Here is a 16,566-nt window from a genome sequence, read left to right on the forward strand (position 1 = left end):
GAAGGAGAGGACTGTGCAGCCCCTTCCCAAAGCCATTCCCGATGCCCTGGCTCGTGCCTCTGAACAGCGGGAGAGGGCTCCTGAGCTCCGTCCCTGCCTTGGACCGCTACATGGGCTCTTCCTCCAGCCAGCCTGGCCCATAACCCTGCCACCCTTCCTTTCTCTACCACTTGTAGGGGGTCTGGATTCCCACCTTCGGATCCTTTGACACCATCTCCAGAGACATCAGGACTGAGGACGGGACCGTGACTCTGCGGTGGCCCGTCTTTCACTTGTCTGGAAACCTCATAGCCGTGCACCACCTCAAGCCCCGCAGGGAGTCCCTGCCAGGTAGGAGGGAGGATTAAAGCTTTGCTGGCTTCACGCACTGGGCCAACAGGGCCACTGCCTCCATTCTCCAAAGCAAACCTCCCCCTCGGAGGAGCCCAGCCAAACATGGGGCCGTTCTGGCTGATGGCCACAAGAAGAAGTTCCAGGGAAGCACTGCGGAAAACCAACCGTATCATCAACTCCGTCCCTCCCATTTTTCAGCCCATAGGAAGCTGGAGCCACTCAAGAGCAGCGAGGTGGCCGCAGCTGCCTCTGTGACCTGGCAGACAGCGCAGGCTTGCATCCAAAGCACTGTGTCCCTGCTCTCTGGCTGCCTGAAGAATGGGGAGAACGTTGCCGTTGTCTTCAAGGACATTGGAGTAGCTCCACATCGATGGACTGACCTTCCACATGAAATTCTATTACGACTTCCTTGACAAGCTGTCAGGGAAAGAGAAGTTCAGGAAAGCTCTTCTCAAGGTGAGCTGTAGCTTTCTACCACCAGCACCTGGCCAGCTGCTCGCGCCGTGCAAGTGCTGCGGTGCCATCAGCCCTCCCTGCCTTGGGCTCCTTGTGCGCCCAGTGCCTCAGCCGTCACAAGGACATCCCACATCCTCCCTGTTCCTCCCCTGCAGGCCCCCTGGCTGCTGGACATGGTGGTGTCCCGAGCGGCACCGGTGGCCTCCCTGGCACTCTCTGGCTGCCTCGTCGTCTTTCCCAAGTGAGTATGTTGGGGGCTGTAGCTGCTGCTTGCTGCAGCTGCTCAGCTCTCATGCCGTAGCATTTGTTCCTTGTGACCATGGGTGTCCCTGCCCTGCCCACGAGGATATGGCATAGAATCATCGCATCATTTGAGCTGGAAGGAACCTGGAAAGGGCACCTAGTCCCACTCCCCTGCAGGGAACAGGGACACCTACCGCCACATCAGGTTGCTCTCAGCCTGGCCCTGCTGAAGCCTTTAGAAAGCAGTGGCCATCATGCAGCATGAAAATGGGCCTGTCAGCAGGCAATCAGAGAGAGCAACAAGGATTGGCTGGAGCGCTGCGTCCCACCGCTCACTGTCGTCTCCTCGCGTACAGGTTTCAAATGGAGTTTGTACCCAAACCACCACCTGGGATATCCCGCAGGTCCTCAGGAGGCATCCCTGCGGAGGGGAAACCAAAGGAAGAGGAGGCTTTGCCACCTCTCGCCCAGGGCAAGAAAGGTAAAGCAGCATCCAGCGCCTTTCCAGGGCACAAGCCACCAACTTGAGATGGGAAATCCCTTGCTGAACATCAGCCAAGGGCTCTGACTTACGTCAAAGCTTCACGCCAGCTCAGCACGGCCTCTTCCCACGAGGAATTGTTGGCCTCTCCAAAACCAAGGCGCTGGCTGTGACGTGCCCCCATCCCTGGCTATGGCAGGAGCACCTCGGCACCTTAGGCCCCGCCCTCCCCCAACAAAAGGATATGGTCCCCAAAAGTCACCCTGTCAGCTCATCGTCACCACCCAGCTCCGCTTTCCCAAAGCCAGCGTCACTAATGCACTCCCAAAAGAGAGTCCCAAGATGGCAGAGAGGAGAAGTGGGGCCAGAGATGGTTTCAGGGAGGGTCCGCGGGCGGCACAGATGTCAGCAGTGGGGGGAGCAGAGCAGGCCCTCACGCATGTTCTGGGAACAGGCCTGAGCGCCCCTGGTGAGTGAGCCAAAGGGTTGACAGTGAGTCTCCTCTGCCTTCCCAATCCCAGTGAGATTTGCTGGCAAGCCAACCTTCATCAAACGCTTGAGCTCGGACAGTCTAGATGGAGGAAAACTCCGAAGGATAAGGAGCTTACTGCGCAAGGAGAGCTCTACGTCCAGGTGAGGCTGGAGGCTCTGGCTTGGCATGTGCACGGGGGTGATTGACTGAGCCAACGAGAGCCCATTCCCTAGCCCCAAAGGGTCCCTGTTTCTGGCTGCCCAATAGTGCTGGGATGGGGACGCCAGGAGCCCCCCAGCTCACAGGGCTGGCCCCTCTCTGGATCCCACGGGGGAGAGCCACAGGGCAGCCGGTGAGCTGTCTGTGGGGAAGGCTGCGTTGCAGCCAAGGGTCCTGGCTCCGGCTTGCAGGATGCGGCCCCAAAGCCATCATCCACTCAGGCGGACCCCTCCTGCTCTGTCCTTTCAGTCTGCTGCCAGCCATCCCTGGAGTGCCTGAAGACCAAAAGCAGCCGCTGACCTGCCAGCTGCAGGGCCAGGCAGAAACAGACAGCCAAGAAGACCTGGGCCAAGCCCCAGGGAACCAAACACGTGAGCTTCCGTGAGGAAGAACAGGGAAGCGGAAAAAGCCCATCGTGTGGCTGCGGTGCTGAAGTTGCCCAAAGCCAACGAATCTTTCAGCAACGATTCCAGACCTTCCTCAAGGGCTCAGTCCAGCCCGTCGCAGGCATCGCAAGGCACTCCATCCCGGCTTCCACTTCTGGCATGCGACTCAGTCAGACTTCTCAGGCGCAGGGCTAAGAAGAGCAGGCAGAAAGAACCTGAGGAGATGGCAGCATCAACATCTCAGGCTGAGGCCAGCCAGCCAGCAGGAGTCCTCTGCTGACAGAGCTGGATTTCTGCCACCGATAAACGAAGAAACACAGTCTCCTCAGCGTCAGCCCCCGGACACCAAAGCCCCACCGCGCAGGAAGGGCACACCCTACCCACGCTGATGCGGGCATGGGGCGCCCATGAGCTCCAAGAGCTCCACTCGAGCTGGCTGCAAAACAGATGCTTGAATCCCATCTGCATCATATCTAATCCTAGACTAGGCTGCCGAGTGCCCAATCCAACCTGGCCTTCAACACTGCCACTGGACGCGGCGTCCACAAGCTCTCTGGGCATCCGCTTCCAGCATCTCACCCCCGTCTCTGGAAAGACCTTCTCCCTGACATCCAATCTTCATTGTCCCTCCCTCTGTCAATAAAGCCTTACCATGGGCCTATCCCATACAAATCTCCACAATGCCTGTGGCAGTGTCATTGCGTCTTTGGACGCCAGCTCTGGTGCTGGCGGAGGGAGAAAGAATTGTGAGAGGGCATCAGAACATCTCACGATGCTTTCCTTGATGCCAAAGGAAATCCAGCATCTCGCTTGGCTCGGCTGTCTGAGCTTTTCTGCTGAAGGGGAAGACCAAAAATGAAGTCAGCTTCAAATTGGTGCGGCAGCTCAGAGCTCTCACAGGATACCAGGGATCCTTGGGAGGCCCTTTCCAAGTGGAAGATTGCGTCCTATAAAGAATCACAGAATCACTGAATCATACAATGGCGTGCGTTGAAAAGGACCACAGTGACCATCAAGTTTCACCTCCCACCCCCCTCCCTGCTATGTGCAGTATTGCCAGCCACTAGACCAAAATGCCCCGTGCCACATCCAGCCTGGCCTTGAATGCCTCCAGGGATGCGGCATCCACAATCTCCTTGGGCAACCTGTTCCAGTGCCTCACCAGCCTCTCGGGGAAAAACTTCATTCTCAGATCCAACTTAAACCTCCCCTGTCTCCCTTGAAGACCACTCCTGCATCTCCTATTACAACCCACCCTCGGAAACAGCCATTCTCCCTCCTGCTTAGATGCTCCCTTTAAGGAGCCTTCTCTTCTCCAAGCTAAACGATCCCAGTTCCCTTCACCTTTCCTCATACGAGAGGTGCTCCAGCCCTCTGACCATCTTAGTGGCCCTCCTCTGGACCCACTCCAAGAACTCCCCGTCTTGAGAAGAAGAGAGAATAAAGGTAAGGCAGACGCTGAGAAGGACAAGAGCAAAAGCTCTTGAAGAACAGGCACAGGTAAGAAAGAAGAGCAGAAGAGGAGGAGGAGAAAAAGAGAGGATGAAGGTAAGAAAAACAAGCGGGCAGGGAGAAGAGCTGAAGAAGGGATGAGTGGGTGCAGGTAAGACAGAACAGCAGAAGTGGAGAGGAGCTGAAGAGGAGAAGTATGAAAAGTAGAGCAAAAGTACAGGAGGTGGAAAGAGAGGAAAGAGGCAAGAGAGAAGAGAGGAAGAGCAGAGAAAGAACAGAGCAGTAGAGAAGAGCGGACAGTGCTATGAAAAGAAGAACAGTGCCAGAGAGCAGGTGAAGAAGAAAGGAAGAGCAGAAGAGGAGTGTATATGAAGAAGAGGTGTGAGCGCACAAGGAAGAAAGATCAGAAGAGAAGAGGAGTGCGGTAAGAAGAAGGAGGAGAGAAGATACGGGAAAAAGAACAGCAGAAGGGTGCAGATGCAGAAGATGAGAGATGACACAGGGAACAACAAGGAGCAGAAGAGGAGAGCAGTCAGAAGAAAGACAAGTGAGAATACGGGGGACAAAGCAAAGCAGAGAGGAGTGCAGAGGCAGAAGAAAGAGGAGAGAGGATACAGAGAAGAAAGAGCAGTAGAAGAGGAGTGCAGATGCAGAATAAAGAGCATTGAGGAGACAGAATAAGAAGAGCAACAGAGGAGTTTAGACGCAGAACGATGAGTGTAGGAAATCAGCGGGAGAAATGCGACGACCATAGTAGATGATCAGCAAATCTCGTATATTGTTTCAGCTGCGTGTACATTTATAGTGTGGATAATAGGCTCATACCTATTGCTAAAGTGGAGCTCAGGATTGGCTCGCTAGTCAGTGTCAACTACGCCTATCTTTGTGCTCTCAGCAAACACTCCCTTACAGACTTCTCAAAACACTGTTGCCGGCTTTCTCCATTGGCATCCTGTTCTCCTGTTCCTTGTTCTCATACATGACCTTGCGCGTAACAAGCTTGCTTAACCAGCTGCACAGTGTCTGCATGGCTTTTCTCAGTCAGCCAGTCATCAATAAATCTCTCCACAGATGAGGAGTGAATAAGGAGGGGAAAAAAACAGAGAAAGGGGAGAGAAGAGTATGGGAAAAAAAATCTAGTAGAGGAGAGGAAGACAGCAGACAGGAGAGGTTAGAAAAGATAGGAGAAGGGAGGGAAGGCGCATCAAGGAAACGTTTCCAAAGGTAAAAAAAAAAAAAAAAAAAAAAAAAAAAAAAGAGAGAGAGATGAAGAAGATGGGAGTTCAACAGAAGAACTGAAGATGTAAGAAGTGGGGAGGCGTGTGCAGAGAGCAGGAGAGCAGAGAGAGAAGGTGAGAGCAAATTCCGTCACTGAGAGAAGAAGAAAAAGGAAGGTCAATAATTTTCGTCTCTATTAAAGCTGGGTTCTGTGCAGGACATACAGGTGTTGTTGTTCTTTTTCTTTCGTTCTTTCTTTCTCTGCATTGCTTGTGTTCCTTTAGGCAATTCAAGAACTAGGAACGTCCAGGAACATTTGCACAACTTTGTCATGTCTCCTTAATCTCAGCTGCTTTAAAATACCCAACCGATGTCAAGTGGGGGTCACCTCCTCCAGGGCACCCTGCAATCCAGCTGTGCAGCTTCACGGCTTCTCCTCGCTGCCTTCTGCTGCTCCCGGCAGCGCCTCGCCGCCATTCTTTGCTCCTTGGAGCCCCTTCCCGCCGCTGCCGCTGCTTTCCGGGAGTCCGCTGCGCTCCCAGCTCGGCGCCGGCCCCTGCCGGCCTCTGATTGGTCAGCGGCATTTCCATCCCGCCCTCTCTGGCCTCTGATTGGTCAGTGGCAAATCCATCCTGTTCTCTCCGGCATCTCATTGGTCAGCGGCAGCTCCGTCTCGACCTCGCTGGCCCCTCAATGGTCAGCGGCAGCTCCTTCCCGCCCCCGGTGGCATCTCCCCGGATGCGGGCAGCACCGAGACGGAAGCGCGGCAGGACGGGAGCGGTGCTGAGGACAGCGGCGCCGGAGGTGTGCGGGAGAACGGCTCCATGCCGGGGAGAGGAACCGAGCGCGGCCCGAATCCCCGCGCCGTCCCCTCCGCTCCCCTCCGCTCCCCTCCCCTCCTCTTGGCCGTGGGATGCGGGGATTTGGGACGGCTGAAGGACTCGGGGCCCCCACCGCCGCAGCGCTGCTGCCCGCATCCGGGCCGGGCCCCCCCGAGCCTCCAGCGCTGCTCCCGGTGCCCCCCAGGGCTGAGGTGGTCTGTGGGTGTAGGGGCAGTGGGGGAGATGTGGTGGGGATGTGGGAGCTGAGGGGGCTGTAGGGTAATGTGGGGCCGTGGGGGGCTGTAGGGGTGGCTCTTGGGGGCTGTGGGACTGTGGGGGGTTACAGGAGGTTTTGGTTCAGCATCTCCTGATGTGTCACACACATTTCCAGAGGTCGCTCACTGAAAGTGCTGAATTAAGATGGTGAATTTTGCTGGACAGAGCAGAGCGCTTGTCTAATGAAACCTCTGAAGTGCCAGGTTTGTTCTGCAGGCCCCGATGATGGCCCAGGCATGAAAGAGCCCAGAGCTCGTCGCTGGGGAAAGGCTGCGTATGGCGTTGTGAAGGGAGAGGTGGAGGAGGGCTTTGAGCAGCACTGTGCAGGAATGATCGGCTGGTAAGTGAACAGGTGTGTGTGCTGAGAGCAAGGGCTGTACGGCTCATCTCTGTGTTGTCACTGGAAATGCCCGGCAGAGCTCCTTGCTCTCTGTTCTTTCTTGCAAGGCTGCGGCGCTTCAAAGTGCGCTGTGGGTGGGGAGCACGATGACAGCCCAAGGGTGGCACCAGGAGATGCAGCACAGCCCTCTCCAGCAGCAGGGTGCATTAATTGGTCTTGCTAATTCTTGACGGAGAAGGTGTGTTTAGCTGCCAAAGTCGGTGGCTTGATAGCATGTTCTGAAGCATGTTCTGAATGGTTTGGGGCCCTTCCCCTATTACTCACGTCCTAAGGCAGTGAAGGACTTCCCTCACTCCGTAGGAACGGTTCCTGTGCAAGGGCATGGCCGTCTGCCTGTAAGAGATACTGAAGGGGATGGTTGTGTGACTGCCGTGATGGAGTTGGCTTTTGAATGTCAATTGCACCCCGTTAACGTGCAGCTCTTTCTGACCCAGGCAGGAGCTGGGCAGCGGTACTGCAGCTCGTCTGGCAGCTTTGCAGCTGAGTTTGGAAGTAGAAGATGTGGCTGTGAAAGAAGAAGTCAGTTGCTGGGACGTCCCCCTGTTCTTCCCCTAGCTGTCCCCTTGCCTCAGCCTGAATTCTTCTTGCATTCCTGTAGGATTCCCTTCTATCCTCCTGGTTGTCCCTTGCTTTCCCCAAGGTTGCTCTTTGCTTTCCCATGACAGCCCACCCATCATTCTCTCAAAGCCCCAATATCCACCCCAGTGTTTCCCCAGCAAGACTCCTAGAGACGCCCTGTAGCCCCCCACAGAGCCCCATACACCCTCTAGGACCTCCTCAGACCCGGTACGCCTCTCCCGTAGATGGCCCATACGCACACGGAGCCCCACAGTCCCCAGCATCTCCCCATGTCCCCCACTGGCCTCCTGCAGAACCCCCGTGTTTCCTCTATTTCCTCCTTCTGACCTCCTTTCCCACCTCCAAGACCCCAACCCCGGAATCTCACCGATTCCCACAGTCCCTGACAGGACCCCTGTCACCATCCCAGGAACTCCATAGTGCACCTGAGGGCCCTCCTCAGCCCCATCCCCATCAAGCTCTCGTACAGCCATAGGGTGCTGGGGCAGGGGTGGCTGCTGCAGGAGAGGAATGTGGGGCTGGAGCAGGTGCAGGGCACAGCTGTGGGTGAAAGGGATGTGAGGGGCACTGTGGGTCCAGGAACGTAGGGGTTGTGGGGGCACGTGGGGAGCGGTTTGGGGTGAGAATGGAGGATGTGCGGTGGTGTTGGCGTGCACTGGTTGATTTCTTCCTCAGAGGGGATTGGGGTTCCCTGTGGCCCAAAGGTGGAGCCCTGATCCATAACCCCACGTGAGCCCAGAACGCCATATAACTCGGCGTGAGCCCAAGGCTCCACATGACCCATAACCGTGTGAGCACCGTAAGCCCATATGAAGCTGAGGGCAGTGATGGGTCTGTTACTGGCTAGGTCAGGAAGTACTCTAGGGTGGCTCTGGGGCCGCTGTAGAAGAGCACTCTACATCTGCCCCTGACCGTCATCTAGCCCACATCTTGGCGGGTAAGATGGGGGTGCAGGGGTTAGTGGAGGGCTAAGGAAGAGATTCCATGAGTATGAACCATAGCAGCCCCAGAGCCATCCTAGAGCAGCGCCATCACTGCCCACGGTCCCATGGCCAGCAGCAGTTCCACCACAAGCTGTGTGTTGGGTCAAGGCAGCTCCTAGGTGTGGCTCTGCCCCATAGCTGCCCCAAAGTGCCCCTGTACCCCTCCCATAGGCGTCCTTTAACTGCCCCACCACCCCGTACGGCTTCCCCACGTCCTAGCACATCCCCCCACGTGCGTGTGGGGTGTGCAAGAAACGCTCTCATCCCTGATGTTCCATCAGGCACAGCTCTCTGTGCAACAGCAAAGCTCCTTCCTGATTGCTGTGGCGTTACTTCACTCTCCTCAGTGAGTTCCTTCTGCTCCCGTTGGGTTGGTTGAGTTGGGTTGGTTGGGTTGAGGTGGGGGCAGGGATCCCAGAGTTCTGGGGCCACATGGCATCGGGTCGCAGCATGTTGGGGGCAGGAAGGGTCAGGGAGTCACAGGGTCTTGTGGGGGTGTGGTTCACCCAGGGCTGTGGGTCACGTACAGCCATGGGGTGATGCACATACAGGGTGATGAGATCATCTTGGCTTTGGTCAGAAATCCTCTCCGGCTTTCTTCTGAACTTGTGCGGTGCTTGGAGAGCTCATTGTTACTGTGGCAAGGGGCTTTGAAAAGGCTTCCCGGCTAAAGCTCCGTCTTCCTCACCTGCCCTACGGAGGAGAACGAGAAGGCGTTCAGTGCTTTGCACAGGGGCTGCGTCTCCTGTCCTCCAGCGCTGCCCGGCTCATTTGCGGCTGCCTCCATTGGGAACAGACTGCTCTGCCTGGGTGCAGGGGGAGGGCCAGAGAGCGAGGCTGGGCGCTCGGAGCCTTTCCTGATCTAACGAGCTCCCTCTTCAGCACTTCTGTTTCTCAGCAGGTAACCGCAATCGTAACAGCCATAGAGCTGGAGGGGGCCTTTAAAGGCCATCTCGTCCAACAGCCCCGCAACAAAGAGGGACACCGCAGCTCCAGCAGGCTGTCCAGGGCCTGGTCCAGCCTGGCCCTCAAAGGCTCCCCGTGCTCCAACCCCGCATTTCCTGCCGAGCCCTGCCGTAAGGAACTCCTGGCACCCACGGAAAAGCCTCCCAGTCACCCCCCGACAGCAAAACCCCACGGCCGCACTGTATCCCAGTAGCCAAGAGCACTCTCGGCACCATCCCGCGCAACTCCAGGCTCCGCACACCAACACCCGCAGTCAGACCCGACGCTGACATCCTTGTCCCGACGCCTCTTCGGCTCCGGCAGCTCAGGGCTGTCACCGCTGCCCTGGGCACTTTGGCCCACGCCCACCGCCCCGCAGACAACAACCCTTTCCCGATCCCCACCCGGACCCTCTCCTTCGCTTCACGACCGCAACGGCAGCGCGAACGGATCGCAAACCGCGCCGCAGCCGCCAAAGCACTCCGCGACCTCTGCGGTACGGACCGCCTTTCCCCACACACACAGCGACACCGCCAAACGACGCGCAGCTCACACACACACAGGGAATGCCGCAGCGCAGCGCCATGGCGGGGCCACAACGGCAGCCGCGGCCTCACGGCCCCGTCCGGCACAGCTCAGCACAGCAAGGAACAGCAAAGAACAGAACAGAACGGCCCGGCCCGGCCCGGCCCGGCCGCCCCGCAGCGGCCCCAGCACCAGGCCGCGCCTCGAGGCACAGCGCCGTCCCGCCCGACCCCTCGCGGACCCCTCGCGGACCCCCGCGCGCCCCGGCCCGAACCCGCAGCGCCCGCAGCGCCCGGCAACGCCAACGGCAACGCCAACGGCAACGCCGACGCCGACGCCGACGCGGACGGAGCCCAACGGACGCTCACGGCTCTCCGCCTCACCGCGCTCACCGCACGCCGCTCTCCGCCTCACCGCAGCCCGGCGCCGCCCGGATGCAGGCCCTCAGCCGGAAGCGGCCCCGGCCCGGCCCCACGCATGCGCGCTCCTCCCGAGCGGCGCTCGCACCGCTTCCCGCTGTGCTCGGCGCCCCCCGGGCCGGAGCGAGGCTGCGCGGCGGCCATTGGCTGCGGGCGGCTCCTCCCCGCGCCTCGGGCAGCTCGGGCAGCTCGGGGCCGTGCGGGGACGGCCGTGCGGGGACGGCGAGCCCCGGGCCCCGCGCCGCCCGTGTGCGGGCCGTGCGATCGCCGCTAACGGCCGGCCCCGCTCGGTGCGTTGCAGCCGGGAGCGCCTGGCACCGCGCTGACCGTCCGCCCGTGGAGCCGGCAGCGGAGGACGAGCGGCGGCACGACGAGGACCGGGACGACGACGACGACGACGAGGACGAGGACGAGCGGAGCCTGCGGACGGCCCTCAAGAAGCTGCGGCTGGACGCGGCGCGGTGAGTGGCGCGGAGCGGTGCGCGGCTGTCGGTACGCGCTCGCGTCCCCTTCTTGGGAGCCTTTCCTCGTTTCCCCTTCTTGGGAGCCTTTAACGGCGTTGGGCGGAAAGGCGCCCTGCTCTGAGCAGCGCTTCCGAAGGGCCGTCCCTTCAGTGCCGGTGCCGGTGCCGGTGCCGGTGCCGGTGCCGGGCAGACGCGGCAGCGCAGCGCAGCGCAGCGCTTCGGCGCTCCTTTCGTGCCGTCTCCCGGCCAACCTCCGCAGCGGCAGCACGAAGCCGCGGGGCGATCTGCCCAAAGCGGCGGCTCCGCGCACTGCTGCGGTGCGGTCACCCCGCGGGGCACCGAGCGGCTCCTTCCCGCGCTGCCCTGCCGTGCCTGCAGGCCCCGAGCGTTGCTGTTCTCCGCCTCAGGGGCTCCCGAGCTCATGCAGCCTGCCGTGCTGCTACGGGGCACTCCCGGGCGCAGTGGCGAGCTTTGGCACCGCTCGTTCGTGCTGCCTCAGGAACGGATCCTGCTGCTCAGCAACACCTCTTTGGCGAAAAAATACCCGCTGAGAGAGGAGCGAGGAATCACGCTTACGAAACAGTTGGCTTTTATTGGGTCGCCCACCACAGGCTGGGTGCAGCTCCGCCTCAGTCCCGCTGACGTTCCTTTCACGTGTCCTTGGCTTGCAAACAGGCGGCACGAGGACGAGGAGGAGCAGCAGCAGCAGCAGCAGGACGACGACGAGGACGAGGACGACGACGACGAGGACGAGGAGGAGCGCAGCCTGCGGACGGCCCTCCAGGAGCTGCGGGTGGACGCGGCGCGGTGAGTGGCGCGGAGCGGTGCGCGGCTGTCGGTACCGCGCTCAGCAGAGACGGAGCGCTCTGACAGATCTCTGGCGGGTCCCGTTTCTCACCGCTGAGTGCAGAGGAGCTCAGGGCTGCACACGCAATTGTCGCAGCCCATCACCTGAAGCTGCGGGGCCGAATCGGGATGCTGACGCCGTGCGCTGAGGCACCGCTGTAACGCGGCCCTCTCTCCTTTACCTCCTCCTCCCCCCTTCATTGCTGCTGTGAACTACCTGGATATTCAGTGCGATGCTGCCAGTAGCTCTGATAGCCAGCTTCTGCACTGCAGCTCGGTTTGGAGTGGCAGTGGCCAAGACAAAGCACCTCCAGTAAAGCCCAGTCCCTTAAACACGGAAGAACTGCGGGGAAGTACCTTTACAGCAGCAGTGTTTGCGTGCCTCTCTCTTCTGGGAGAGCCCCGCTTCCTTAAGGCTCTTCCGCTGCTCCTGTCAGGGACTGCACACCAACAGCCGTCTCAGTCTTGGAAGCAAAAAGAAAAGAGCAACACCCACGTTAGGTGCCATGAGCCACGCCACAGAGCTGCGTGAGCAACGGCACAGGTCCCGTATTTACCTACCTGTTCACCTGTTCTGACCCTGCAGGTGTGAGAGGACTGCAGGAGGACCGGCCGGTCTCTCACGGCACGGACGTTCCGGGTCTCCTGTCCTGTATCCTCCCACGTTTACGCACTGCGGCACAAAACACAAAACCCGGTCACACACACCAAAGACTCACGTCCGTTCCAGTGTTTGTGCTACAGCAGAACACGGCACAGAGGACAGACACAGTCCTCACTTTGAGGCCAGCCATGGCAGAAGAGCCACAGCTGAACCTCTGCTGAACCACCGCTGCGGGGCCTGTGGGGAAGTCACGGGAGAACTGCCTCGCTCTGCCCTCATCGTCTCACTCTGACTCACACAACAGCCAAACCTCACTTTTCCTTTCCTTATCCACGCTTCACAGATCCATCTGTGAAACAGCCCTGTGCAGCCCTCCCGCATCCCGATTCTGTGGAGGCTCACGCTTATGTCAGTGACGTGACTGTGGAAGACCTGGCAGGGTACCTGGAACACCATCTGCATATACCAAAGAAAATGTCTGCCATGGCAGAAATGATGTATTCATAACCAAACATCAAAAACAGTCACAGTTCTAAGCGCTATCAGAAATTTAAATGGCTCGTTTGTGCCATATTTGTAATGTTCTGTTTCATCAAATGTTTTATTACACGGTACAGTTTAGTTTTGTAATTAAGAGAAAAACTGTACATAGTTGCATAGACTCCTGTGGCTGAAATGATGTATACTTAACTGAAAGCCATACTCAGTCACATAGTAATACAGTTTATTTTTGTAACTCGAATAAAAACTGTATATCGTCTCATAGATTGGCAGAATGGTTTGTTTCGGAAGGGGCCTCTAAGATCACCTCGTTCCAACCCCCTGCTGCAGGTAGGGACACCTCCCTCGAGACCAGGCTGCTCACAGCCCCATCCAGCCTGGCCTTGAAGGCCTCCAGGGAGGGGACAGTCACAAACTCGCTGGGGAACCTGTCCAGGAATCTCTTCCCAGTCGCTGCTCTCAACCTACACTCTCCCACTTCAAAGCCGTTTCCCCTCGTCCAGTCGCTACCTGCCCTTGTAACAAGTTCCCCCCAGGTCTCCTGTAGGTGGGCTGTGAGCTGCCAGGGGGTCCTGGGGGGCACACAGTCATCCCAACATGAGGCCCCGTGGAGCCCCACAGCGAGCAGGGATGTCCCCGTCTGCTCTGCGCACAAAGGACCCGCAGGCGCCCGATGCAGCAGGGCCACCGCGCCGATCCCACCCGCCCATGTTCCTGGGGCTGCCACGGGGATGATCTCATTCTTGTGCTGCTGACAGCCCCAGGAGCCCTCCTTGGGGCACCCCAGGAGCCCTCAGCCCCTGCCACCCCGCTCCAAGGTCCTGCTGCTGGAAGGGATTGGGGGGCCGCAGGGAGATACGGGAGCCCCTCGGTGGGCTCTGCTCCCAGCATCCTCCTCCCCTCCGAGGGACAATCTTACAGATGAAACCTGGCTTTACAAGGAAAAAATAGTCATTGGTCAGCTATTAAATAATTAATGAATAATTCCCCCAGAACTTTGAAGTGTGAAGTGGCGCAATGTGGGGCTCCAGCAGGGAAAAGGGGGACAAAATGCCCCATAGAACTCTCCTTACTGCCAACACTCCCCGGAGCACAGCAAGTGCCTGAAATCCTGCCCAAAGCAAAGCCTTTCTCCTGCTCAAGACTTGCCCAGAAAAGCCAGAGCGCAGCCCCAAGAGAAGGACATAGCCTGAGTTATTGTGGGGGCTTCCTCCAGGCAAGCTGCAGCACCCACTGCAAGCAACGGGCAGCATCACCTCAGCCTGCTCGTCCTCCTCCTTGGGTCTGTGCTGCTCCATGGCTTCAGGAGCCCACGGTGCGTGGCGGCATCTCACCGGGGTCTGCACACCGGGGACACAGTGACAGAGATGCGGAGGAAGGGACAGCTGACGGGGAACTCCTGCGTCCTCCTGGAGCAGGGTGCAGCTGGGATGTTGAGCTCTGAGGCTGCTCCTCACGTAGCCGCCTTGGCAAGTAGCATCTCCTGCCCCGTAGTCCATGTCTTCCCAAATCTGCGAGCTGGGATGCTCCGCTCGGGAGACTTCAAAGCCCAGCACAGAGCGTTGGCTGTGCCATCACGACGTTCGCCCCAGCATCCATCACCCTTGCGGCGGAGACATCAAACGCATCTCCAAATAGCTCCCCAGGCGCAGGCACCATGCCAGCTCAGCTGCTCTCCTCTCCCGGCCCACCCTGGGATGGCAGGCAGGCAGGCAGGCACACACCGCAGCCCCACGCAGGAGCCCTCACTGCAGCGGCCACAGCCATGGGGCAGCCCCACATCCACGGGGCACACTGCTAAGCGGGGCTGCAGTCCTCACACTGCTCCGTGCCGTTACCCGGTCCCCACGGACAGCAGGTGACCCGGCATATGCTGGCAGCACGCTGTCCCCAGCAGGGGATGTGGGCTGACGTGGTGGCAGGGAACAGCACTGAGCACGGTGGGGATTTCTGCCGCCACCAGGAGACACTGCGCTCTGTCACGGGAGAACTGCCTCGCTCTGCCCTCATCCTTCCACTCTGACTCACACAACAGCCAAACCTCAGCTTGTTTCTCCTTATCCACGCTTAACAGACCCCTCTGTGAAACAGCCTCGTGGACTTCTCCCACATCCTATTCTGAGGAGGCTCCCACCTATGTCGATGATGTGACTGTTGAAGACCTGACAGGATACCTGGAACACCACTTGTATATTCCAAAGAAAACGTCTGCCATGGCAGCCTCACAGTAAGGAACTTCTTCCCAACACCTGGTCTAAACATACACTCTCCCACTTCCACGCTTCTTCCTCTTCACGCAACCCAGGCTACGCTTGGCCTTCTGGGCAGCGAGCACACCTTGCCAGCTCGCGCTCAATCTCTCAGCAGTCCACACTCCCAAATCCTTCTCCACGGGGCCGCTCTCCAGCCATTCTCCACCCAACCCACGTCAGTGCTTGAGATCACCCCGAACCCAAATGCAGGGCCTTGCTCTCGGCCTCGCTGAACTTCCTCACGGTGGCATGGGCCCACCTCTAAGGCTCTCCACGTCCCTCTGGATAGCATCCCTTCCCTCTAACGCCTCACCTGCACCACTCAGCTCAGTATCGCCTGCACACACGATGAGGGTGCACACGATCCCACTCTCCCTGTCGCCTATCAAGATGTTCAAGGGCACCGCTCCCAGTCACCACTCCCAGCACTGAGCCCTGAGGAACGTCGCTCGTCACCGCGCTCCACTTGGACACTGAGCCGCCGACTGCAGCTCCCTGAGTGCCACCATCCAGCCACTTCCTTATCCAGCCACTGCTCCACCCATCACCCCCAGAAGGACGGCCTAAGCTTAGTGCTACAAAACATAACAAATCCTGAAGGAATAAAAAGATGCACCAAAGGCTCTGCAGGCCGTAACAAAAGCACTCTCCATCAAACGACCATCCCTCTTCTTTCACTTTGGGCCGTGGCGATTCAATTCCTCCATGCCGCTTGCTCTGTGCTTTGGTCAGAAATCCTCTCCGGCTTTCTTCTGAACTTGGGAACAACAAAGAGCAGAAGAGGAGAGCAGTCAGAAGAAAGACAAGTGAGAATACGGGGAACAAAGAAAAGCAGAGAGGAGTGCAGAGGCAGAAGAAAGAGGAGTGAGGATACAGAGAAGAAAGAGCAGTAGAAGAGGAGTGCAGATGCAGAATAAAGACAAGTCTGGCAACAGGAAACAAAATCCAACAGAAGAGCAGTGCTGATGCAGAGGGAAAAGGAGTGAGGATGATGCAGGGGAATAAGAACAGGAGAAGAGTGAGAATGCAGAGGAAAGAGCAGGGAGGATAGAAAAGAAGGGAGAGCCTAAGAGGTGGGCAGATGGAAAAAGAGTGAGGGAAGAAAGAAGAGCAGAAGAGTAGAGCCAATGCAGAAGAAAGAGGAGTGAGGAAGCAGGGAAACATACAGCAGAAGAGAAAAGCAGATGCAGGTGGAAGTGCAGTGGTGAGATGCAATGGAAACCATCAGAAGAGTGAGGATACAAGGAGGAAAGAACAGAAGAGGAGCACAGCTGCCCGAGAATGAGCAGTGAGAATACAGGGAAGAAAGAGGAGGAGGAGAGCAGATGCAGAAGAAAAGAGACGTCACGTTACAGGGAAGAAAAGCAGGGCAGATGAAGTACGGAGAGGAAGCAGGGGAAAAAAACGCCGAAGAGCAAGGATAGAGATGAAAGAGCAGTGAGGATACACAGAGGATAGAACAGCAGAAGAGAAGCAGAAGAGAAAAAACAGGAAAAGAGTGAGAATGCAGACGGAAAAGCAGGGAGAATACAGGGAAGAACCAAGAGCCTAAGAGAAGTGCAAATGCAAAAGCAAGCGAGGCTACAGGGAAGAAAGGACAGCAGAAGGGGAGTGCAGGTGCAGATCCCCCAAACACACCACTCCCTGCCCGCTAGGGCTGCGGGTGCGACGCAGTCACCACAATGACGTCG

The 16,566-nt window shown here is 58.2% G+C and overlaps 2 protein-coding genes and 1 long non-coding RNA gene across 6 annotated transcripts; 2 read left to right on the forward strand and 1 right to left on the reverse strand.

Annotated features, from left to right (window-relative positions):
• The first annotated feature begins 698 nt into the window (after window positions 1–698).
• Window positions 699–9,478, forward strand: LOC121108780. The gene is made up of 9 exons (XM_040656920.1): window positions 699–789; window positions 945–1,030; window positions 1,389–1,513; window positions 2,035–2,146; window positions 2,454–2,575; window positions 5,921–6,064; window positions 6,574–6,697; window positions 7,192–7,276; window positions 9,221–9,478. The coding sequence occupies exons 1-9, from the start codon at window positions 721–723 to the stop codon at window positions 9,476–9,478; spliced, it is 1,125 nt and encodes a 374-aa protein (XP_040512854.1). The 5' UTR covers window positions 699–720.
• A 196-nt stretch (window positions 9,479–9,674) lies between these two features.
• On the forward strand, window positions 9,675–12,882 carry LOC121108764 (atherin-like). 4 transcript variants are annotated; one of them, XM_040656901.2, is made up of 4 exons: window positions 9,675–10,669; window positions 11,348–11,479; window positions 12,105–12,170; window positions 12,466–12,882. In XM_040656901.2, the coding sequence occupies exons 1-4, from the start codon at window positions 9,831–9,833 to the stop codon at window positions 12,536–12,538; spliced, it is 1,110 nt and encodes a 369-aa protein (XP_040512835.1). In that variant the 5' UTR covers window positions 9,675–9,830; the 3' UTR covers window positions 12,539–12,882. The 4 variants fall into 4 exon arrangements, with proteins under 4 accessions (XP_040512835.1, XP_040512833.1, XP_040512834.1 ...); XM_040656899.2 differs by having other exon boundaries at window positions 12,105–12,882; XM_040656900.2 differs by having other exon boundaries at window positions 9,675–10,601; window positions 11,388–11,479; window positions 12,105–12,882.
• LOC121108768 lies at window positions 11,245–15,253 on the reverse strand. The gene is made up of 4 exons (XR_005843423.2): window positions 13,880–15,253; window positions 12,080–12,191; window positions 11,876–11,982; window positions 11,245–11,629 (listed from the first exon to the last, which is right to left on the reverse strand). It is a non-coding gene; the product is annotated as an uncharacterized LOC121108768 (long non-coding RNA).
• Between the last annotated feature and the right edge of the window lie 1,313 nt (window positions 15,254–16,566).

Source organism: Gallus gallus, assembly GCF_016699485.2.
Source record: "Gallus gallus isolate bGalGal1 chromosome 37 unlocalized genomic scaffold, bGalGal1.mat.broiler.GRCg7b 37_unloc3, whole genome shotgun sequence".
NCBI classification, from domain to species: Eukaryota; Metazoa; Chordata; class Aves; order Galliformes; family Phasianidae; genus Gallus; species Gallus gallus.